This window comes from Gopherus flavomarginatus, chromosome 6, assembly GCF_025201925.1.
Source record: "Gopherus flavomarginatus isolate rGopFla2 chromosome 6, rGopFla2.mat.asm, whole genome shotgun sequence".
In the NCBI taxonomy this organism is placed as follows: domain Eukaryota; kingdom Metazoa; phylum Chordata; order Testudines; family Testudinidae; genus Gopherus; species Gopherus flavomarginatus.
The window spans coordinates 137,618,235-137,643,239 of NC_066622.1; the positions used below are offsets into that span (position 1 = coordinate 137,618,235).

The 25,005-nt window shown below is 42.5% G+C and overlaps 1 protein-coding gene across 15 annotated transcripts in view; it reads left to right on the forward strand.

Moving 5' to 3' along the window:
- Positions 1 to 25,005, forward strand: part of BTRC (beta-transducin repeat containing E3 ubiquitin protein ligase) — a 179,160-nt gene that overhangs the window by 25,494 nt on the left and 128,661 nt on the right. For 5 of the 15 annotated variants that reach the window (XM_050958049.1, XM_050958052.1, XM_050958051.1 and 2 more), the window contains 2 exons: positions 2,243 to 2,311; positions 24,473 to 24,580. The exons of 4 other annotated variants lie outside the window; for them this stretch is intronic. In XM_050958049.1, coding sequence (XP_050814006.1) covers positions 2,243 to 2,311; positions 24,473 to 24,580 — 177 coding nt within the window. Of the gene's footprint in view, positions 1 to 556; positions 757 to 2,242; positions 2,312 to 24,472; positions 24,581 to 25,005 lie in introns of all 15 variants that reach the window. 6 more of the 15 variants (XM_050958057.1, XM_050958061.1, XM_050958050.1 and 3 more) reach the window with 3 other exon arrangements.

Here is a 25,005-nt window from a genome sequence, read left to right on the forward strand (position 1 = left end):
CATTATTTTGGCTTAATTTTGAGATTTTTTTTTGATTCTTTAAGGAAAAAGTGACTACAGTACTTAATATCAAACAAAATGTGGTCCTGTACAGCAGTGGTTCTGCCACAGGTCTGGGGGCCCCACCATGAGCAGGTTTCTGGGAGTCTGTCAGGCAGGGCCAGCATCCGACTCACAGGGGGCCCAGGGCAGAAAGCTGAAGCCCGAGGCCCTGAGCCCCACCACCTGGGGCTGAAGCTGATGCCTGAGTAGCTTAGCTGCATGGGGCTCCCTGTGGCGTGGGGCCCAGGCAGGCCCCCTATTTGCTACCCCCTAACACCAGCCCTGGCTTCCATATGCAAAAAAATCAGTTGACACACAGATAGGCTGTGGAGGTTTTATAGCGTGTGGCGGGGAGGCTCCGAAAGAGAGAGGTTGAGAACCCCTGCTGTACAGTGCTTCCTTCTTGATACTTAGCACTTCCATTGAATAGGTAAATAGCGATGTGTGTAGAAACATCAGCTAATTGTAACGGCCCTGTGAGATGGGTTAAATCAGTATTACCGTCATTTTACAGGGACAAGCTAACCACCTGTCAAGCGAGTGACAGAGCTGGAGTTAGGACTCAGGAGCACCCTGCTCCCACCCATGTACTCAGTCCACTAAAACAGGGGTACGCGTACCCCTGGGGGTACACAGAGGTCTTCCCAGGGGAACGTCAGTTCATCTGGATATTTGCCTAGTTTTTTAACAGGCTACATAAAAAGCACTAGCAAAGTAAGTACACGCTAAAATTCATACAGACAATGACTTGTTTATACTGCTCTATATGCTGTACACTGAAATGTAAGTAACATTTATATTCTAATTGATTTGGGTAAAAACGAGAAAGTCAGCAATTTGTCAGTAATCATGTGCTGTGACACTTTTGTATTTTTATGTCAGATTTTGTAAGCAAGTCGTTTTTAAGTGAGGTGAAACTTAGCGTACGTAAGACAACTCACACTCCTGAAAGGGGTACAATTGTCTGGAAAAGGTAAGAGCCACTGCACTAAAGCATGTCGTGTTTCTGCTGTCCAAGTAGTGCGTTAAATATTGCTAATGCAGAGACTCAGCTGCCACATTTGCCTACGATCTATACTTGGCAATAGCTCACCAGCACAGTCTTGCTTATTAAAACTTGTGTTTGACAGGGATTGTTGGCTAGGACACTGGGGTTAGTCTCTCTACTGCTTTTGAAAGGTGTTTAATTTCTACCAGAGGTGAGCAAAAGAAACTTAGTATTAGTAAATCTCTTTTGAACTGCTAATGTTCAGGCTTCTGTTCAGTGGTAGCACTGGAGCTGTGTATGTCCTACTCTGTAGGGTCTGAAATAAAAACAAGGATAACCACATCCTCCCCATTTCGTTAAAGGTTTATTGGTCCACTGTGACTTCATTTTCTGATTCTACACTCAAGGCAGAAACAATTTATGTAAGATACAGTTTTGTCAATTTCTAAACATCTCCCATGTTGAGGGGCACTGAGTCCATTAGATTATAAAAGTTCTTGTTTTTTTGGGTTGCAAAATAGTGTTATGAGAACCTGTTTATAACTGACAAAAATACAGACAAATTGCCGTGTCCATCTATCATATACTGGGACCAATCTCAAGGCTTGTGTTTTCCTAGATGTGACAGGGGAGGAAACAATAATAATTGTGTATGAAATGTGGGGGGTAGGGATTGTGTTAGTCTTTATCTTATACATGTAACTTGTTTGGTGCTAATATTTACCATCACCCCCACCAGCCACACTGAGGCTGCCTGTACACTGGTGTTTTTGAAATCTCTGACATTGTGCTGTGGCTGGAGCAGCTCCACTGGCAGGGTGGCAGTGGTGGAAGCACTCGTATAGACGAGCTGCTGGCATTTTACCACTGTCCAGTAGTAAATGTTCCACTGGTTGGTCTATGCTAGCACGCCTGCCATTAGAGCTGCACTTCTTGTAATTTGGGGGGGATTTTAAGAGGAGTGCCAGTATGTGCAAGGCCATAACGTAAAATAGTGGAAAATGTTGGTTTTCATTGCTAATGAGGAAAAGAATCAAGCCCTCAGGGAAGCTGATGCTAGAATAGTGATTTTTTTAGCAGGAGCTTATCTGGGGACTGAAACTGCATGTGTGGCTAAAAACATTTGCATTGCTTAAGATCATCCAGAAATTAGATTAGATTAGCCAGGTCCAGATGTAAAAGGAGGTCTCTTTTATGTTTATTTTCTCCTAGCCCCGAATACGCATGCCCAAAGATGGATTCCAACTTACATCTTCTGGATACCAAGCATGGCTAAAGCAGGTTGGACTGTATTCCTGTTTCTCATCTCTTGTGAGGGATTGTGCCAGACACTTGTGCTTGTCTCATTATAAAGTACATGTAAAGGTCCTAGTGAGTTACAGTGCTGTGTAAGCTAATATCTTGCATAGTCATATATTTGTGGTTTTTGTATATGTGTATGTTCTGTGTGCATCACCTTTTTTGTCATAAATCTTAGGAATTTACACTTCTTATGAAGGAAAGTTCAAAACAGAATTGCCATAAGGGGGAATGGATTGGAGTCTGAAAAGAAATCTGCAGCAACAGCTCAGATTACAGAATTAAAATGAGTCTTCAAATGTAAGACTGTATGGTATTGGTAATAATGTGAAGGTCAGTGGGTTAATACACATGAGACTCCCATCTAGAGCCTAATTCAGATTTGATTGGGTGAAACAAGTGTGGACATTTGCTCACATCACATAACAATCCTGTAGTTTGACACAATCTGACACTATTGGGAGTCCCTGCTCAGAAGTGGCCTAATGCTATATTACTTGAGCTATTATTAAAGGCAAAGCTTTCGATGTCTCGGCAGCTGGGCTCTTGCAGTTGCTGTCAGCCTCTCATTTCGATGAGTGTAAAATTCCCTTCAAAAGAATCTTCTAATTTTAAAATTGTGTGTATAAAGCTAATCCTTGTCCATGTATCTTCATGGGAGAATCCAGTGTCCTTGGGAAGATGGAGTTAAAGTTGCTGTTTTTGTAGGAAGCCAGAATGATTGCGTTGTTATGGCAACGAAAACTGGAAAAATGAAAACAGCACAGATAAGCTGCATCCTGTTGTCGTGGCAACTAGAGTTGTGAAAATGATTAAGGGTGGTGTTGAAAGGATCTATGGTACTGTGAGCCCAATAGAAACAAACAGACAAAGAGACAAGTCACTTGTTGTGGATGGGAGAAAATAAAAAACAATAAATGTAATCTCACAAGATCAATTTTATAACAGGTTTGAGTGGGGTTATTGATGGTCTTGTGTCTTTCCAGTTGTGTCTCGCTATCTTATGAGTATTAACTGAGCACCTGATCCTTCAAGGTACATCGTACTCTTAACTTCTGTTGATTTCAGTGGAGTTAAGATTGCTTGAATGCTCAAGAGGCAATGGAGATCGGGTCCTATATTATTAATCCAAAGCAGTGGTCTTTAATATAACAAATGCACCTTTGTAAATTTCTGATATTCCACAGGGTTCTCTGGGGCTTGCACCCTGGCTGACTGAGAAACCATCTCTTTCTCCATAGTCCTTCACAGTACTGAAAGTCAGCTAGGACACTGATGCTAATGTTTTCTTAATTTAAACATAACTGGGCAGGAGGCAGGTTAGTTCAGTAGAGGGACCTCAACTTCGCAGTTACTGTCAGTCTCAACCCAAGTTGGTTGTCTTACAGGGCACAACATCCTTTTTGGTCCTAGGTGGTGGTCTGGGAAGGCGTGGTAGGGAAAAGATTAAGCAGGTTGTGTCTGAGGTAGATTTTCATAAGTTTTTACTAAGTGCTCAGGTACATATGGAAGTGTGCATTTTATACATGTAAATATAAATAAATAAACGGTCGTGTTCAGAAGTGAGCCTTTTATATGGAGACTTTCACAGTGAAGCAAATTAAAAAAAATTCAAAAAATCAGTGTATGTGGCTGGTATCTTTCTGATTTCAGTGTGCTGCTGTTGCGTATTAATAAACAACTTCCTCCGTTTTGCTTCTCCTCCTTTATCCCTCGGTGAGGTTACAGACCTGTGCTTGTGACACTGCCCCTCCCCCACCTATATGATGGAAATAGCCATCATACATTCAGTGCCATGATTTCACTGTAGGAATTACAGGAGTCAAGTGGCTCCTTGTGGGGGTAGGAGGAAGCTTTTTTTTTCAAACACATAGTTTGGGTAAGTAGCAGAGATAGTAAAAGATTGAAATGAGATTGATTTAGTTTTAGCTTACTTGTTAGCATTGCCCTTGTTATAATGACCTTTTAAAAATAGGATTTGAGTCAAAAAGCCACTTTAAAAATATGCACAAACCTAAATATTTATTCAGATAGAATGGAGCTATGGTTATGTATCAAGTTTGTACTCTAAGTGTGCTTTTAACGGGATTCCGCGGTAATGGTTCGTTTCCTCAGTGTAGCTGGGTATTGATCTGCTGCCTTGCTTGTACAGAATATGAGAAGTAGTCAAGTAACACAATGTATTAATGTGGGCTAAAAGCAGTTTATATTACAAATGAGATGGAGGAAGATGGAGTTCTGCAAGATTGGACACATACTATAAATATCCATAAAACTGACAATTTTATCTAAAAACCGTACTGGCTACACTTGCATATTTTCAGCCTATTTGAAGTGGAGTTAATAGTTGATCACTACTTGAGCATGGGTCGCCCCCACTAATGCCATTACCCTCTGCCCTTTAATAGCAAGTTTTTGTATTTAATGTTGCTGTGCTGTAGCAGACAGCAGTGTTCTATACATCTGTGGCCTAGAGGAAATACAATACAGGTGACCAGAAATACATGTTGATTTAAAGAACAGGCTTTTAAGTAATCTGTAAAGCTCTGTTTTCTATCTGGGTTCCTGTAAGTTCATCCTTTGGTAAAAGACACACACCTGCAATTCTTTTGTTCAGCCCTGTTCTTGATTTAATCCTCTTTCTTCCAATGGCAGCATTGTTTTCCAACAGTGTGGAACATCCCATACCCTTAAAGCTGAGCCTTTTGAAAACTAGCTAAAATTGACTTCCAGAGGGAAAGGTTTTTTAGGTTTAATGTATATATAAATATGATCAATAGAAATATTTTGTTCCTATTCTTGTTTATATAGAGATCCTATGTTTTAAATTGAATAGTGAAGTCAGATAAATTAAAGCTGTTAATTAGCTGAAATGTCTTTGATTACATTAACAAGAAAACTAAATATTGTTTAGGTCACAGCAGGGTAATTCAGACTTAAAATTGCCCCTTGCCTTCATGCATTGTGCCTCAGTATTGTATCACATAAAGAATTTAATATAATGAGCTCATCTGACCCTCCCTACCTCCCACAGTACCTTGGAGTCGAATTTTTAGAGCCAAGTTATAAACCTGTACAAATGTTTTATACTGGAAACTCTGATTCTTACCTTAGCTACATTGGTGCCAGCAAAGGCCGCTATAACCAGATAAGGTATTTGAGATGTGAATCGGCTATATGTCAGTCAAGTCAGCTGGAATAATGGGTATAAAAACCAGGACCTTAGTGAAATCTGGATCCATCCTTTTAAGCTGAGCTTTCCTAGCAGAAATGTCTAGAGAGTGTTTCTGTCCCTATTGTGTAATATTGTCACTGACATGCCTTCCTTATTCCGAAAGATATATTCTGTATTTCCAATGAATACTTAGAGCAGGGGTCGGCACCCTTTCAGAAGTGGTGTGCCGAGTCTTCATTTATTCACTCTAATTTAAGGTTTCGCGTGCCAGTAATAATTTTAATATTTTTAGAAGGTCTCTTTATATAAGTCTATAATATATAACTGAACTATTGTTGTATATAAAGTAAATAAGGATTTTAAAATGTTTAAGAAGCTTAATTTAAAATTAAATTTAAATGCAGAGCCCTCCCGGACCAGTGGCCAGGACCTAGGCAGTGTGAGTGCCGCTGAAAATCGGCTCGCATGCCGCTTTTGGCACATGTGCCATAGGTTGCCTACCCTTGACCTAGAGACTTTAGATTATTTGAATTTAAAAAGGCATACATGGGTTTCTTGGGGAGGAAAGTGTAAAATAAGGCGCTCGTTATGTGGCACTCATGCAGAACTTTGAAAATGTACAGTGCTGTGCACATATTTAAGCAGTCCTCAAAACACTCCCGTGTAGTAGTTGCATAGTATAACAATCTCTCAGCATATGCTCTGTGTGCCCATGTGTTTGTATAGAATTATACAAAATGGAGATAGAAAAGACACATCATCCACTTCATCTCTCTAGCAGAGCAGGTTTGTTCCCAGTAGTACATGTTTTTGGAGCTATAGAACTAGGGAAGATAAGTCCCAAGTGTGGGGTTCCCCTTACAGCCTCAGTATGCCTTCACACTAGTTTAGAATCCAATGTGGTTAGGCAGTTAATGTGTCAGGGCTTCTGCTGCTTATTCTAAATGTGATCTTTTCACTGTTCTCTCATTCTCCTGCTTTGCCACTTGTATCTGTCTAGCTTAGGTGCTTCTCTGGCCCCCAGCACCATGGTATCTGAGTGCCTCACAATCCTTACTGCATTCATTCTCAATACACCCCGTGAAGCAGGGAAGCGCTGGTCTTCCCATTTTGCAGAAGGGGGACTGAGGCACAGAGAGACCAAGTGACTGCTCAAGACCACCGAGGAAGTCTGACTCAGAGCAGGGAATTGCACTTAGCTCTCCCGAGTCCCAGGATGGCACCCTAACTGTTAGGTAACCCTTCCTTTCAATTCACTTACTGTCTCCTGTCATGTATTAAGATTTTCAGCTTTTTGAGGTAGGGACTGTTTTTTGTTTTTTATTGTTAAATTAAATGTGTGTATAGGACCTAATGCAACAGGTCATTGAGCGGAGCTGGTAGGTGTTGCTGCAGTATAAATAGCAAAATGGACAATAGTTGCTCAATACTTAATAATGAACAGCTGGTACTTTACACATTCATTTCCCTGTATAAATATTAATAAATTCCTGTTCAATTACAGCAAATGAAGCATTGAACCCAAGGTTAGTATCCTATAGAGGGCATTCAGGCATGGAAGAAAGCGTAAAGGTGTTGGGGAGAAGTAGACAAATGGAGGCTGGTGGTGAGGAGGAGGTGCAAGGAGGGGAGACAGTAAGATATGAGAGTGCAGAAATAGGCAAGTTGTGAAGGGTCAGCAGTTAAAAACTAGGACTTAGTCATAATTATGTGTTCACTTTTTGAAAAGTTGAATATTTTTAGCCTGCTTAATACAGAACCTTGATATAGGAACTTCAGATACCTCCATACTTCAGAGCTCAATGAGAAATCGCTCATAAGCCTGCTTTTCATGAGTTGGAGCACAGAATCTTTATTCATGTAAAAGTCATTTTGAATGTCTAGGTGTAGTCTGAAAGTCTCTAACTTGTTCAGTACCTCTAAGGAAGGGTATGGCATCTGCATTCGTAAGAGCCACAGATGCACTTCATGGTATTTATAAGCTCTGTGGTACAAAAAGCTACAATTCATGGAAACATCACTATCCACTGGCACAGACAGTAAAGCTTGTAAATTCCGGGAGAGGCACTTAATCAATTTCCAACAATTAAATTGTAAGATTCCTTAAGTAAGGTGTAGTCTCTGCTAGGTGTTTGAAGGAATTTGTAACCATCACTGGGAAATCCTGTGTGTGTTATGATTAGGACAGGCTATATCTCCTTCTTTGGTCAAGAAACCCCTCCTCACCTGAGGGCGTGTCTACACTAGAAATGTAAGGCGACCTATGTTAGGTCAATTTACAACCACTGCAAGTAATTACTCTAGTGGTTCATGTCCACGCTAGCCTCCTCCTTGTGGAGCAGGGAGCTGGGCAGGCATCAGCCCAGCTGGCAGCAGGGAGCCACCCTCCTACCTCCATGACAACCCAGTTTTCTTGTGATTTTCATGGCTGGAGCTGTGAAATTGACAAGAATTACAGCCAATAGCCTTTGTAAGTAGTGCAGTGTTTACACAGACACTGCTTCGCCCTGACTACACCGACATAAGCCCACCTCTCTTGGAGTTATGATGTCAGTGTAGTAGGGTACTTACATCAGTGGGAGCAAGGCTGTAGAGCATACACTAACATAATTAGGTTGACATAAGCTGCCTTACGTCAACCTAACTGTACTGTAGACCAAGCCTGAGAACCTCTCATAATGACTCTGGGTGGGGAGACACACTCTTCCGCCACATCTGAAACTGACATTCTCCTCCCGGATCCCGTGCAGGTAAAGAAATACTTGGGTAATCTGAACATATACAAATCAGTCCATTCCGGGGCCATCAGCTTTGGTTATTAAGAGTATTACCTAATAAACTTGCTATAGCGCTGGAAACGCTTTAAAACATATGGTAAACTGGGAAGGTATCTGAGTGTTAGGCCTTGTCTACACTACACTATACAGTCTTGTTAACAAAACAGTGGAAGTGTCTGCAATGCTCCTCCCGCCGATTTAACTGTCCTGCTTTCCTGCTATGCAGACATAATAAAACCACCTTGATGACGGCATTGAGCATTTTGTGACAAAGCTAGAGCAACACAGTGTCATTGTAGACACTGCATTTTCTTATGTCATCTCCAGGAAGTGTCCCACAATGCCCCTCATATCTACTCTGGTAAGCAGTTTCTACTCCACTGCCCTGCACCCAGGTAGACAGGCATGTCCCCCTCTCCCTTTAAAGCTATGGGAATTTTTGAAATTCCACTTCCTGTTTGCTCGGCGTGGACAGCTCCCGTTGCATCTTCCCAGCTGACCATGTCAGCTTTCTGCAGCAAAGTGGCACCTGTGTGGAGTATACTGGAGTTGCTGAATCTGTTGGGTCTGTGGGAAGAGGAGGCTGTGCAGTTGCAGCTCTTATCCAGCCATAGCAACTTGGACACTTACAAGCAGATTGCTCATGTCATGGATGAGAAGGGACATGAAAGGGACATGCAGCAGTGCCATGCTCAGATCAAGATGCTGAGGCCAGCGTCCCAGAAGGGAAGGGAGGCCAGCCATCACTCAGTGTGGTGCCAAAAACATGCTTCTACAAGGAGCTGCATGCCATCCTCCACAGTGACCCCACCTCCACCGTCAACAGCTCCATGGATACTTCAGGAGGACGAGAGGCAGTAGCCAGCAGAGTCAACCCGAGGATGAATTGATGGATGAGGAGGTCGAATTCAAGGAGAATGTGGGATAGGCTCCTCTGGTGGAGTGGTGAGTCAGGACTTTATTTTTTTTTACTCCGGAGGGGTCTAGCCAGTCCCAGCAGTCCGGTTCTGGTGTGCCTGAAGCAGGGAGGGGAGCTCCGATAAGTACTCATTTTTCTTTCATAGTGCATTGTTATATGAGGAAGAGATGTCCTTTATTTTGTTACATGATGCATGTGGGAGAAGGGATGGAGATTAACAACACTAGGTGCTGTTTACATTTGCTTCGCATTCCGCTGTGCAGCTACACAATGGGGGCCCTGCAGAAAAGTTTGTTGATGCACACCGAGATCTCCTGGGAACCCTCCATAGAGAGCTCTAGGGAACTTTCCTGCAGATACTCTGCGGTCCCTCTGCTGAAGGTTCCTTGGTAGAGCTCCTTCGTTTCTTCTACCATTGTAGGAAACTTTGCCATGCCAATCGGCAATTATTCTGGAGGAACCAGAGCAGCACAAAGGCTAGCAGCATACAGACTTGGTCTGAAGCTGCACTCATGCAGGAGATGCAGCTTTGCATGTTTGGTTACCCTCAGTAGTGTGATTTCAGCTTCAGTTGACCCCGCCTATGGAAAACGGTGCCAGTATTGAGAAGAGTGGCCTTAGGTCCTTGTACTGATCCCCTTCTGAAACCACCCATACCCTTTGTCCCATTTTGCACCACCCCATCTTTGGGCTGATCTCACCATATTTAGTGCTCTGGCTGTGCTGGGTGTTTGAGAAAGAGGTGTATGACACTTTTATGATTCAAGACTGTGACAATACTGACTCTGTGTATTGTTTCTTCTACTTCTGCAGATGTGCTCTTGAGGGGCAGCTCCTACACACTGGTGGAGTGCCTCTGTCTGATAAGGAGGCAAATGAGAAGTAAGGAAGAAGTGTTTCACAAAATGCTGCAATCATCAGATCTGGCTCATAGCGAGCACAGAGCATGGAGAGAGACAATAAACGAGAAACTATAAGTGGGTAGCCAGGGGAGGAGACAGTCAGGAGTGGATAATCAAGCTCATGGAGGACCAAACAGAGATGCTGAGGTCCCTGATTACGCTGCAGGTGGTACACTTGACTGTCCCTGTAGCCCATACAGAACTTCCTTCCTTGCCTTCCCCAAACTTGCCACACACATTCCTCTCACGTTCCCAGTAAGTCACAGTACCCGTTGCGCTCCACCCCAGGGACATTTTCCATAATTACATATGGACTTTCGTTCAGCTATGAGATCCTCATTTCAGCGAGTGTTGCTCACTGCCATGTCCCGTTTGAGAAATGTTAATCTGTGTATTGCTGTTTAATAAAAATTTAGTCTTACAAAGACAGTGATTCTTTATTTGTGACCTACACAGGGTGGTTACAACAGAAATTCATACACAGTGGCAATTGGCCCATTTGCAGACTACAGTTAACGCTCAGGCAGGAATCATTACAGGGGTCATTCAAGGTGGCAAGTAAACAGTGCCTGGCTCAATGCTTTACAGAAAGACACGTTACTTGGGCTCATTGTCAAAATGCTACTTCAAAACTTCCCTTATTTGAATAGCTCCTCCCTCCCTCTCCTCCCCCCTCCCCCCGTGCTCCATTGAACCCCTCGAATAGCCCTGGTATCTGGCTTGAAATCAGCCACTGGGCAATTCACCTCAGTGCTTCATCCCTGGGGAAACTTTTCTCCCTTGGTTTCACAAATGTTATGCAGAGCACAGCAGACTGCTATGACCATGGGAATATTTTTCTCATTGAGGTCTAAGCTGTCAAAAAGGCAGTGCCAGTAACCCTTTAATCTGCCAAACACACATTCTGCAGTCATTCTTCACCTGCCAAGCCTGTTGCTGAAGCACTCCTTGCTGCTGTTAAGGTTTCCAATGTAAGGCTTTATGAGCCACGGGACTAAGGGGTAGACTGGGTCTCCCAGGATCACTATGGGCATTTCCACATTCCCTGTTGGAATCTTCTGGCCTGGAAAGAGAGTCCCTGCATGAAGATTTCTATATAGGCCAGTGTTCCTGAAGATGCGTGCATCATGCACCTTCCCTGACCATCTTGCATTGGTCAGTGAAACGATCCTGGTGATCCACCAGCATCTGCAATACCATAGAGAAGTATCCCTTTTTGTTGTTGTACTCTGTCGCAGGATCGTCTGGAGCCAACATTGGGAAATGTGTGCTAACTATTGCAGGTAGGGAATCCCATTGCCGCATAGTCATCCACTATTTCCCACGTGTTGCCCAGAGTCATTCATAACAGGAGACGATTTATGGCCCTGCATGCTTGCATCATTGCTGCCCCTACGGTGTAATTACAGTGGTTTATGATCATTGACGTAACTGAAGTCAACTTAACTATGTAGTGTAGACATGGCCTTAGAGAATATTCAGTATAATACAGGAGAAGGAAGAGTTAAGAGCAACTCCAGAAATGAATAGGAAGTGGGGGGGAAATCACTTTGATGGATAGAGTTCATAGGTATAGCAGGGCATGTAAAATTTACCAAGCATCTACTAGTCAGAGGACTAAACCTACTAGCTATAGGTTGATATGAAAGATGAATGGGAGAACCCACCACTGACATCAATGATGTCAGGCTGTGGTTTTGTCGCAGAGGCCACAGTTTCTGTGACTTCTGCAGTGGCTGGTGTGGCTGGCTCAGGGACAGCTAAGGTAGCCCCTATGCCAGGCTCACCAGCCTCTCCTGGGGCAGTCTCAGACTCCTGTGCTGCCCTCCCAATCCGCTCAGAGTGCTGGCTTCACAGCTTCCATTGTACCTGCACAACTAGGGAGTGGTGTGTGACTGCTCTTGCAGCTTTCCTTTGCTTTCCTGTCAGAAAGTCATTTTTCTATGGGGAAGCAAAGAAATCTGCGGGGGACATGAATTCTGTGAATGCGCAGTGGCACAGAATTCCCCCAGGAGTAAAGGGCAGAGTAGTACTACTATATACCGGCCAGTGGGTTTGAATACCTGTACTTGTGTGCACCCCTCTTCCCCCTACCCCAGTCCCTGGTGGTGTCTGCTGCAAACAAGTGGGACAGGTGGGGCAGTTGAGCACAACCCCCAAAAATAAAGAGGCTAAGAGACTGGGCCTGTTTGGACACTATGTTTATTTGGCTGGTAGCCTCCAGTTACGTATCTTTAACCAGCATGGTTTATGGCTCCAGTGAGTGGGCCTCTCTCACGAAGTGCAGCAGTCCAGGACCTCCCCTTCAAGTGTACGTCCTTTTCTCTGAACAAGCAGACTCCAAGCTTCATGGCCTCAAAGACTTGAGCACTACTCTTTGCTCTCTGGCCTTTACATGCCCCCAGTCTCTGGGAATCACTTTAGGCCCCAAAAGCCTCCCAGATTCCCAGTGCCTCCCAGGCAGGAGCCCCACAAAAGAAAGGAAAAGAGCTGTAGATGTCATCAGCCCCAACCTTCTGCCTCAGCTTCCCAGTTGGGCTCACATAGATGCCCCTTCAGGGCCAGGCAGGCCTTTTGAAGGTATGCTGGAGGATAACGTACCAGTCTCAATTCTGGATCCATCCATCCTTTTGTTTTTGGACTACCTGTCACTCTTCCACCCACCATGGTCTTGCGTAACATTGGCCCATTGGGTACTCAGCACTATAACAGTTGGCTACACCCTCTAGTTTTCATCCACCAAGCCATCACTACGCAGGCCCTTTTCAGGGACCCTTCTCACAAGCAGCTTCTTGTCCAGGAAGTGCAAGCCCTCCTAGGTGTGGTGGCTGTAGAGGAGGACTTGTTTGCTACCAGACAGAACAGGAAGTGCTATCATTTCTGTTTGCTGCATGAGCTCTCTCTTCAATGCCTTCCAGCTCTCATGGGCAGACCGTCTACTGTACATCTTCTCACCAGTCCCCTTGGTTCACAGGATCTCCTAAAGATCAAGCAGGGCTAGGGGAGAGTTATATGATAGCTCTCGCATGGCCATGCCAGCATTTGTTTGGTACACTTCTGGACCCCTCAGTGGCTACACCACTCATGCTCCCATCCTGTCCAGACTTGATTTCACAAGACCATGGGCATTGGCCTTTGGCTTCACCCGTACTTCATCTTCCTGCATCTGATGGCATGGTTGCGGTGTGGCTCAACCCTCAAGAGCAGGCCTGTTTGTAACAGGTTTGACAAGTCTCACTGGTAGCAGGAAACCCTTCCACCAGGGCCACTTACTTGGATAAATGGAAATGTTTCACTTGTTAGGCCTTCAAGCGGAATCTTTCTCTATCCCAGTCTTCTCTGCAGACCATCTTGGACTATCTGCTCCATCTAAAACATTAAGATATAACTCTCTCATCTATTAAGGATCACTTGGCAGCCATCTAAGCCTTCCACTCTCCAGTGAAGGGCCAAATCAGTGTTATCCCACGAGATGACACTCAGGTTTCTCAAGGGCCTGGACAGACACTCTACTCTCAGGTTTGTGACCCAATTCCCCCATGGGATTTAAACCTGGTCCTGTCTAAGATCACTGGGCCTCCATTCAAGCCAGACGTTAGCATCTTGTTTCATGCTGCTTCTCTCTTGGAAGATTGCCTTCCTGGAGGCGATCACCTCGGCCAGAAGGGTCTCTGAGATCAAAGCCCTGACATCAGAACCCCATTATACTGTGTCTACAAGGACTAGGTGCAGCTGTGCCCCCATCCGGCCTTCCTTCCAAAGGTGTTGTTGCAATTCCACAACCACCAGGATACTTTTCTTCCAGTCTTCTTTCCAAAACCTCACACCACCGAGGAGCGTCGGCTCCATACAATAGATGTTAGGTGAGCCCTAGCCTTCTATATTGAGAGGACTAAGCCCGTCCCAAACCTATGCAACTCTGTAGCAGCAGCAGAAAGGATAAGAGAACTGCCTGTATCTGGGCCTGTTACATGCAGATGAAGGTTCCGCCTCCAGCCATTGTAACTGTTCATTCCACGAGAGCTCAGGCTTCTTAAGCAGCATTCCTCACACAAGTGCAAATCCAGAACATCTGCGGAGCAGCACCATGGTTGTCAGTCCATACCTTCATGTCCCACTACCCCCTCATCCAGCAGGTCTGTGATAATGCCCGTTTTGGAAGAGTGGTGTTGCAGTCAGCAGGTCCAAAAACCCTGAGCCCATCTCTGAAGGTACTGTTTGTGAGACACCTAGCACTGTTGTCTTTGAGATGTGTTGCTCATGTCCATTCCATGACCTTCCATCCTACCCCTGTGTCAGCATTATCGGCAAGAAGGAGCTGAGATGATGTGGAGCCAGCAGCGCCCCTTATACTGGCACATACACATGCGGCTCCAGGGAGCACTAGAGCCCGTCCTCTGGATACCATTAAGGGAAAAATCTCCGACAACTGTGCACTCAGTGTGCATATCTAGCATGGAATGGACGTGAGCAATACATCTCGAAGAACAACAGTTACGACAGGGTTGAAACCTTGCTTTCTCCATAGTTCTGAAGCCGTATCCTCAGCTGAGAGTTGTCAGCGTGAAAGCCGACTGATATCCTCCTAATCATTACCTTTTGAGGAGGCTATTGTGCTCTTTTCATTTTAGAACTTTGATCTTAAAATAATAAAAAGGCTCCTCAAAAAAGGCATCAGCTAATCAAGTCTGAATTATTTGGTTTTTGTTTGGTTTGCTTTAAATAACTTCAGAGCACAGCATCCTGCAATAGCAAGCGAACATCAGCACTAACTGTGAATTTTCTGTGTTTTCCTGTTGGCTTAATTAAGACCTACAGTTATTTCTTACATTTTTCTTATTTCTAAACAAAAACAAAAAATAAACCGCTTTCTCTAAAAGTTATAAAAGTATTAATTTGCTCTGGGCCCTTCTAGTCTCTCTGGTAAACTCATAATTAGACAGGGTGTTTTTTTAAAAAAAGTGTATTCTGGTCTCTCGGGTATATATAACTGTTCCACAACTAGTAAATCTATATTCATATATTAAGGTTTTTAAAGGCATATTATTTACACAATTCACTGGAATGGCTCCTGTGGAAGCTGGGAGATGCTCTCATGTAATTATGTATTTAGAATGCCTGGTATCCACAGTGTGTGTGTGTGTGTGTGTGTGTGTATATATAATATATATTTGTATATTTCAAAATTCAATGAAGAAGAATTTACTGTTCAGTAAGTGTTTTGCAGATATTTAAAAAGCACTGTGTTGGTTTTCTTTTTCCATAAATGATCAGTTGCTTGCCAAATGCAGTTCATTTTAACAGGACTATTTTTGGATTGTGACAGAGCAAAATATGCACTGGAAACTCCTCGTTTTTCTTTCTTTGAATGTTCAGGTTTTTTTCTTTGATCCAAAGGTGCAGGAATGTGTGCGCTGTTGTATGGGTGTGGGAAAAGTTGAGGTATGAAAACTGTTCTTGGGCTTGGAATTTGTCCATCCAGTTTGAGCCAAATGGAATATCTATGGCTGTTGTAAATCCATGGGAATAGCAGTTTATAATGTAAACACTAGCTGACTTGTAATTGATATGTTGCATAAAGTGAGCTAAGTTCCATAGTGACATGAAAGGTGCACAGTGGGTGCAAGTGGCAAAGTGATGGAACTTGTACCGTTTTGACATTGATGTGGTGGCAAAAAGGCACAGTTGAGCAGGAGTGAAGGGATATGAATATGTGTGTTCTCATGCTTTTATTGTGTATGATCCATATAACAATAAAACAGTAATTGCCCATGGCAAAAAATGCTTCTCTCTGCTGGTAGATCACAAGCCACTTGACATGTTTAGTCTATTATGTTGTCACCAGAATCTGTCAACTGATGGCCTTGTAACTGTTAACCTCAGTGTGTGTGCTTGGTATAACCGTAAGAGAGACAAAGTGGGGAAGATATCTTCTATTGGATCAACTTCTGTTGGTGAAAGAGACAAGCTTTTCCAGCTTGCACAGAGCTCTTCAAGTCCTGATCTTACAGGGATCAAGGCTCCTAAGCCATGTTGCCTTCATTTATTTTTAAAAAGTATACAAGTAATAATACTCCAAAAAAGGATATTATACTGGAAGAGTTTGCTTCCCTGCCGGCCAAAAGGCCACAGTATTCTGTTTACAAAGTGATATCTTTTTATAGAATCAGAAACTAGGGGTGTTTGGTCACATCTAGTCAAATCGCAGTCATTGCATGATTTTTCTGCTGCAGCCAAATCTCCAGAGTCTTATTTCCTGAGTTTTAAATGATGGAGCTTTCACTGCTTCGTTTTGGACACAAGTGCAGCATCAACTCTAGATAGAACTCCTTGTTAGATTTTTTTCCCCCCCTCTGGTATTCTGCCTTAATTTCTCTCTGCTCAGTCTTATCTCGTTCCCCTTACTTACCTTGCGCACTGGTCCAGTGGGAACAATTCCTTTCCTTAGTTAGCATTTACTCTTTCCAGACCTTAGTAGGCTGTGATCATATTCTCTCTCCACACTTCCAGCGTGTGTTTTGGGAGGTAGGAGGTAAGACTACACTTTCCCAAGAGAAGCAGAAGCCCCTATTGCTTAATCATTGAAAACTGAACTACTGCCAGAGAACAATCCTGCATTGGCTGCAGACGGGACTCAATGTGGACAAACAGCTCATGTCCAAACCTAATATAAGATTATATTGATCAAAAATCAGGACTTGCAATAAGGAGATCTGAGTTCTATTTTTGGCTGTGCCACTGACTTGCTAAGTGGTGATGAACATGTCCTGTAAAATGTAAGGCAGGGGTCCCCAATGCGGTGCCCATGGGCGCCATCTAAATGTGCCCGCGTCCTGACCGGTGGTCGAGCATCCGCCACGGTCGCCAGACGATAAAGGTTGGGGACCACTGATGTAAGGCATTGTAGCTGTACTAGAGGGGCAAACCTACTACAGCAAGAGATGCTGTACTGTGAACTTGAACTGTAGATTGTTGCACATTAATTGCAGTGTCTTTTAGGTTGCTTCAACCTTCTTCTTTACACAAAGGCCATAATATGTCTTCCCATTTGTGGCTTTGAGTGTGATATAATATCTCATTGAAAGATGATAGGGCGAGAAAGAGTTAGTTAACTTACCGACTGACCAGGGCCCCGACTGACCTGACCCATGGGTGAACTGTAGAGACCGGTTAGGAAAATATGTAAATAAATAGATCTTTGAAATGCAAGTCTGCATTGTTAGAGGTAAAAGGGGAGATGTTTGCTCAGGGCTTGTGATGTAAGCAAACAAGTCTTGCCTATTGCTATAGTTTTAATTCAAAGATCATTAGAAGGAATATTAACATTTGTGATGATACTTGAGTGAAATAGTATTATTGTCTATATGTCTTTTTGAAAGTTCTGGTAATCTGTATCTGAACTGTTTAATGGATAAATTACCCTGTGTTAATTGCCAGGATGTTTGGAAGGAGATTTAAGCCTATTATTTTCTCAGGCCGAAAGGCTGCTGGAAATGTATAAGAACCTTGGGACACGATCCTTCTTCATCTCAGATCTGCTTTGGGTTTCAAGAGGGGGAAACCTTAAGCCGCAAGGATTGAGATCCCCAGTCACTAACTGGAGTCACCCTGAATATGGGCACTGGACTATAACCTATGGACTATTTCTGAAAGAACTTTTGGCAATTACAAGCTCACCTCTGCTATGTATCTGAACCTCAAGACTTGAATTCAAGTCTATGTATATTAATCTTTTAACCAACACTCTCTCTTTTCTTTTTTTTAATAAATTTTAGCTTAGTTAATAAGAATTGACTATGGCGTGTATTTTGGGTAAGATCAAAGTTATAATTCGACCTGGGTATGTGGCTGCTCCTTTGGGATTGGAAGAACCTTTTCTTTTATATGATGAGATAAGATATTCAGTAATCATCATCATATCTGACAGGTGTGTCTGGAAGGAGGCCTGAGGCTGGGTACTTTAAGGGAACTGTGTTGTTTGGACTTTTGAGTAACCTGTATGGTAATATAGAAGTTGTTTTGGCTGGGTTGGTAAATCTAAGTATTGGAATAACCACCAGCTTTTGAGGGGTTGTCTGCCCCGTTCTGTTTGCAGTTCACCCTAATTGAGTGACCTCAGCTGGCTCCCATGGGCAGCACCGTCACACCATTGCCCCTCTCGTTAGCTTTAATTCCCCAAAATTTGCCTTTTCAAATATCTAATCTTTGAAGTACTATATCCTACCTTTTCTTACTATAGTGAATTCAGATTTCAGTTTTCACACACTTTTTGTGTGCACTATATTTGTAAAAACACATTGTGTTTCTGGAAATTATCTGCTTTTTCCTCCAAGTAATGACCATTCAGTTGTGCAGGAGGGGATGCATTTCTGATCCCGAACAGAATTTAATAAAATAATATTTAGTAACCTCTGACATGACACACATTCTGAAAGGACCAAGAAGAGAACAAATTTGATAAAACAGGTAGGATAACTTTGTCAAGGTAAAGCATTGTTGCCATGGGTTAGAATCTGGCTAAGAGACAACAAAGAGCAGGAATAAATCATTAGTTTTCAACATGGCAAAAGTTAACAATGAGATTTGTATTAGAACTGGTTTTATTTTAATAAGTTAAATGATTTGGGAAGGTGGAGGGTGAATGGATAACAAAAATCTAGGTCAGTCTTAGACTGAGGATCTTCAGAGGGACCAAAGGTAGGTGAATGGACAACTCACTAGAAAATGAAATGCATTACCCTGTATTTATTCATAGATAGAAGACAGGGAGAAAAAAATAAAGAAACCTAATGCATCTCTCTCTGAGGAGAAATTGAAAAGATTGTGACTGTTTCGTTTAGACGGAAGATGAATACGAAGGACACATGAGACGGGAGTAGGTAAAATAATGAATGGCCTAGGGAAGGGAAATTGGGCGCTCTTATTTATCCTTTCATATAATACAAGGTCAATGGGCTTTCCAATGAAATTGAAAGGCAGCCAATTTAAAACAAAAGGAAATAGTTTTCTACACAATTTCTAATTAGTCTGTCGTGATCTTTACCACAAAATATAATTGAATTTAAGGTTTAGCAAGATTAAAATAAGAAAAGAAAAGAATTAGACATTTATATTTAAAGGACATTCAGAATTATAGTAGAGATATGTCGATATAAAAAACCATCATGCTTCTGCATTTAAGCCAACCACTAAAGGTATGTCTAGTGCACTGTAAACCCAGATCTGTGGGACCTGTGCTTGTGAACTTGGTGTTTCCAAACCCACGCTTCGGTGTCCACACTGCATTGTAACCCCGGGTTTACAGTTGCTTGACTCAGATCCCACAACTGTGCTAACTGATCCATACTGCACTCGCAAACCTTCTGACTCAGGTCTGTGGCGTGAGCTGCGTCCTCGCTCCAAAATGACAGGGCTTAGACCAAAGTTTCGGCGGGACTTGGGCTGTGACCTTGACCCACGCTCATAGGAGGAAGGGTCTTAGGACGTGGTCCTGAGTGCTTGCTGATCTGAGTCATACTGCTTTGTATGTGGACAGAAGTGGGACTTGGGATCAAACCTGAGTCAGAGCCCGGGCTTACTGTGCAGTGTAGATACACCCTCAGTGGTGGGAATTAGGAAGAAAATTCCCTAATGGGAAAGTTGGTTTGTAATTGTCCATTTTGGGATGTCTTACACCTTCCTCTGAAGCAGTTGGTACTGACTGCTGTGAGAAAGAGGATTGTGCAGTAGATGGACCACTGGTCTGGTCTGGTCCTGCATTTCCTACATTCTATAGTAGTGGAGCATGTTCCTGTGCTTAAAGTACAGGACTGGGAATGAGGATTTAATTTCTATTTGTCTGTGTTTGTGGATGGACTTTGTGACCTTGTGTAAATTTCTTCCCCTGCCTCAGTTTCCCCATCTATGAAATGGATATAACTGTCACGTGTTGAGGCTTATTAATTTTTCTAAAGCACTCTTGGGTCCAAAAGGTATGCAGAAATCCAAAATTTTAGTATAATTAAATGCTAGATATGCAGAGAAGCGGCTGTGGGTTAGGACCAATACCTTGTGGCAATACCAAAATTCCCATCTGGCTACAGTCAAAATTCAGCACTTCTTGCGCCTTTTAAAAATAAATAAATATAGATGTAGATTGACATGGGTTCAAGAGAGGGTTTTGTCAGTCAGCTTCAAAGAGTAAGTGCTGAGGCCAGCCCCTTGTTGGTGGAGTTGTCAATACAGAAGTGAGTATTTGACATCTGGCTTGGTTGGTGGCTGGGGATGGAGGATGTTGAGATTTTCAGAGATCAGGCTGGAAATGAAGTTGTTCTGTTGGGCCACTCATCTGATTTACACACAAGCTGTTTCTATTGAAACACCTGGGGCCTTTTGTTCGAGTTTGTGAATAAGCTTCTTTCAGTCCCCAATTGTAATTTAGACTCTCTGCTTCTTTCAGTGGGCAGAAAGCAAGTACAGGAATGACCTTTCCCCCTAATATGTGAACCTTTGCTCTTTTAAAGACAGATTTTGATTTAAAAAAAAAAAAGGAACAGAACTCCAGTGGTAATGTAAATCTTGTTACATACATGAGAAAAATCCTAGCTGACTGGCTCAAAAGTCACGTAAGGAGTTGGTTATTTTTTTGTTGTGTACTTCCTCACGGGTCAATAATAACTGAGGTCTGGACTACTTTGGATATGTAAATAAGTACATCCTGATTAGCTGCAAGGAGTTCTGTGAAACTAATCTTTTAACTTCCCCTATAAAATGTCCATTTCAAAGAAAAACAGTTACATTTTAAATGTCTTGTGATAATGGAGATAGTTTCATTTTTTTATGACATACCAAATATTATACAATAGTATGTGTACTAACCTCTGCTTTTTGTGGTATCAAGACTTACTGGTACTTGGTCTCTGCTTCCTGTCGGTCAGACCTTGATACTGACATCAATAAAAGTAAATGACTGCTTATTGTGTTATGAAAAATAAGTGCTTGCAGCCTTCGTGGGGAAAAGAAGGGTAGCCAGGTTGGACAGAATGATTATCTCTAACTCCTTTATGACCATTCTGCTGTGAGTGTATCATGGTACAGTTCCCCACTCTGAACCTTAGCATCCAACAGATGGGGTACCAGCATGAATTCCTCTAAGCTCAATTACCAGCTTAAAACCTGTAGCACTGCCACCAACCAGGAATTCCAGTGTCTGGTACACTCTGGTCCCCCTAAAACTTTGCCCGGGGACCCCCAAGACCCAGACCCTCTGGATCTTAACACAAGGAAAGTAAACCCTTTCCCTCACCGTTGCCTCTCCCAGGCTTCCCCTCCCTGGGTTACCCTGGAAGATCACTGTGATTCAAACTCCTTGAATCTTAAAACAGAGAGGAAAATCCACCTTCCCCCCTCCTTCTCTCTCCCTCTCCCAGACTCTCCCTGAGAGAGAAAGTAATCCTAACACAGAGAGAAAATTAACCTTTCTCTCCCCCTTCCCTCCTTTCTCCCCACCAGTTCCCTGGTGGATCCAGACCTAGTCCCCTGGGGTCTCACCAGAATAAAAAACCAATCAGGTTCTTAAACAAGAAAAGCTTTTAATTAAAGAAGGAAAAACAGTAAAAATTATCTTTGTAAATTTAAGATGGAATAGGTACAGGGTCTTTCAGCTATAGACACTGGGAATACCCTCCCAGCCTAAGTATACAAGTACAAATTAAAATCCTTTCAGCAAAATATAAATTTGAACTCCTTCCAGCCAAATACACATTTGCAAATAAAGAAAACAACCATAAGCCTAACTCGCTTTATCTACCTAGTACTCACTATTCTGACCTTATAAGAGCCTGTATCGGAGAGATTGGAGAGAAACCTGGTTGCACATCTGGTCCCTCTGAGCCCCCAGAGTGAACAACAACCAAAAACTAACAGCACACACACAAACTTCCCTCCCTCAAGATTTGAAAGTATCCTGTCCCCTGATTGGTCCTCTGGTCAGGTGACAGCTAGGCTCACTGGACATGTTAACCCTTTACAGGCAAAAGAGAGATGAAGTACTTCTGTTCTATTAACTCTTACTTATCTGTTTATGACAGAGTGACACTTGGATAGCTCTGTAAAGGGTATGTTTTAAATCTCTAGAATATGTTCTTATGACTCTGAGAAATGCCCATGGCTGGACTCTTTGTGCTCTGTAGCCATATGTTTCTTACAATTTTGTTTATATTCCGCTTAGTGCAGAGCATCTTAAGGTGTCAGCAATATTAAATGTGTTTGGGAAGTTCAATACTAATTTTTAGCTTTGCGTTAGTGGGGACACCATAGCATTGTAGCTAATCTCCTGCTGAGCAGTAGGCTCAATGAAAGCAGACACTGACAAATAAACAGCTTTGAACTGGTTTTAAATTAACAAATTATTAAAAATGTCAAATACTTAAAACAAAATAAATATATGCCTTTTACTCCTGTTAGTTTTAAGGCTACAGTTGCCTGGACACGATTAAGAGCTTTATAGCTAATAAGAGTAGGTTTGGTTTTGTGTTTCTGCATTGGGATTTAGAATTCTTCTATATGTGGGAGCACTCGAGTATTGTCTGGTAGGTTAAAATAGCAGATTGAGAAGTGTGACTTGGATTTCTATTGCTTGCTGTGATACCTGATCCATAATTCCTGCTCTCTCTCGACTTAAGTGTGCCAATAAAATAAGTGACACTTTCCTATCATACAGAGGGGTTGTAAAGTTAATGTTTATAAAGTGTACAGATTCTTGAATTCTAGGTTCTTTATCAAGTGTAGAATTTATTTATAAATTTGAAGTGAGACTATATTAGGGTAACCAAAACTTCTAAAAAGCACTTTTTCCTAGGTTAAATTCTCCAGTGAATTTGAAAAATACGTATATTTTTGAAGCGGAAGCATCAGTTGGAGCAAAATATCCCAAGTGACATGATGTAAACTGGGGATAGGGTTAATTCAAGTGTGGTTGTCTGTATGGTAACAAATTATGAATGTAGGAGGCTGTCCTCTTTCTGCCCATTTCTGGATTGGTTACATGGCTCCCACATATTAAATTTAAAGCAAGACTTTCCACTCCTCCCAGAGCAGTGAGAAATAGTGGCTCAAAAAACAGCTGCCATTTCACACCGTTACAGCTGTCCCTTCCACTCAAATTTTCTCTCATCCCCCTTCTTAGAAAAAAGGCTTAATATGGTATGGGGGTGTGGAGATGAAGTATATAATGGTGTGAGATTTCATGTAACTAATCTGTCATATCCTACTGTGTTTGTAACTAGGTGCCCATTTAAAATGTTTTGGCATTACACCTCCATGCCAGTGATAAAATAAACAGCAAGTTTATGACTCAGAAGTTCTGTAACTGAGAAGAATAGGGTTGCTGTCAAAATGCCAGTGATATTTTTAATCTTCAGTGCTAGTGATTTAAAAACTCCGGATATCAGAATGGAATAGTTTGAAAATATTAGTGGCTACTATTTTCCTTTTTTTTTTTTTTTGATGGGCTGACCCCCTCTTTTTATTTTATTTTATTTTATTTTATTTTATTTTTTGATCCATTTGGAAAGGTGAAGACTCAGTTTGCTATGGTAACTGCAGTTTTGTTAATGAATAGCAGAGCAAGTAGGAACAAAAAACCTTTGCAATCACTGAGTTGTTATTGCCCTTGGGCAGTGGGTCTCAAACGTTTTTACTGGCGATCCCTTTCACACAGCAAGCCTCTGAGGGTGACCCCCCCCAACAAATTAAACACACTTTTTAATATATTTAACATCATTGTAAATTCTGGGGGCAAGCAGGGTTTGAGGTGGATGTTGACAGCTTGCGACCCCCCATGTAATAACCTCATGACCCCAAGGGGTCCTGACCCCCAGTTTGAGAACCCCTGCCCTTGGGCGATAGGATCTTTCCCCCTCTTCCCACTCACTCTGGTGCAGGGGTGGGGTGGGAGTGTGTGGAACAAAATCTTTTCTCTTTCCCTGACACCATCCGATGGAATTTGCCGTTCATTTTTCTGCTTACCTTGCAGAATCTTTCACTCTGTGGTGTATTTGAGAGGTGGTTATGTATGGAGGGAGAGAGAGCTGATTTAACTGGAAAGAAATAAATAACTTTGTTTAGCGTAGTACCATGAAAACAGATGCAAAAAGCTGATTAAATAATTAATTTGTTGGACCATAACCTCTTTTTTCCACTTTTTGGTACTGTGTCATCTAAGAGTTTTTGACGAGACAGATCAATCAGTAGTGTGTTTCTTGAAGCTGTTTGAGTCTTAAAGGCCAGCTGCAACTGTATTGATGCAATTCAGCTAAGCCGTCAAAGTTCCTGTAATCTGTGCCATCCTGTCTCATATAGTCCCATCTCATAGTTGTCCTTTCTCTGCAGTGCTCTATGCCCAGATCTCTGTGGCTGGGCTGCTCCAGCCTGGCGGACAGCATGCCCTCTCTGCGATGCCTGTATAACCCAGGGACTGGCGCACTCACAGCTTTCCAGGTACTTCCTCTCTCTCTCTCTCTCTCTCTTTTGCAGTTGTCTGTGTGTGCATGTCTGTTTCTTGCTCTCTCTTGCTTGCTCACATCATTTATTCTGCTTCAAACTGTGTGCTTCCTCATGCCATTCAAAACTCCTACAGTCATTAAATTCATCTCATGTAGATTCTGAGTGTATCACTCTGGGGCATTTTCACTGCATTGTTTTAAATATCATTTTGCCTGAATTGGTCTGGTACCATCAACTTTTTGCCATTGGTTCTCAGGTGTATAAAAAGCATGCAACTGATCTTTAACAAGTGTAACTGGCACATGGTATTCATCATACAGTCTCTGATCTGGGCCTACGTACAACCAATTGCCTTAATTTTGCTATCAATGGGCTGGTGCAGTGTCACTGATAACTGATGCCCTGCATTTGGATTTATT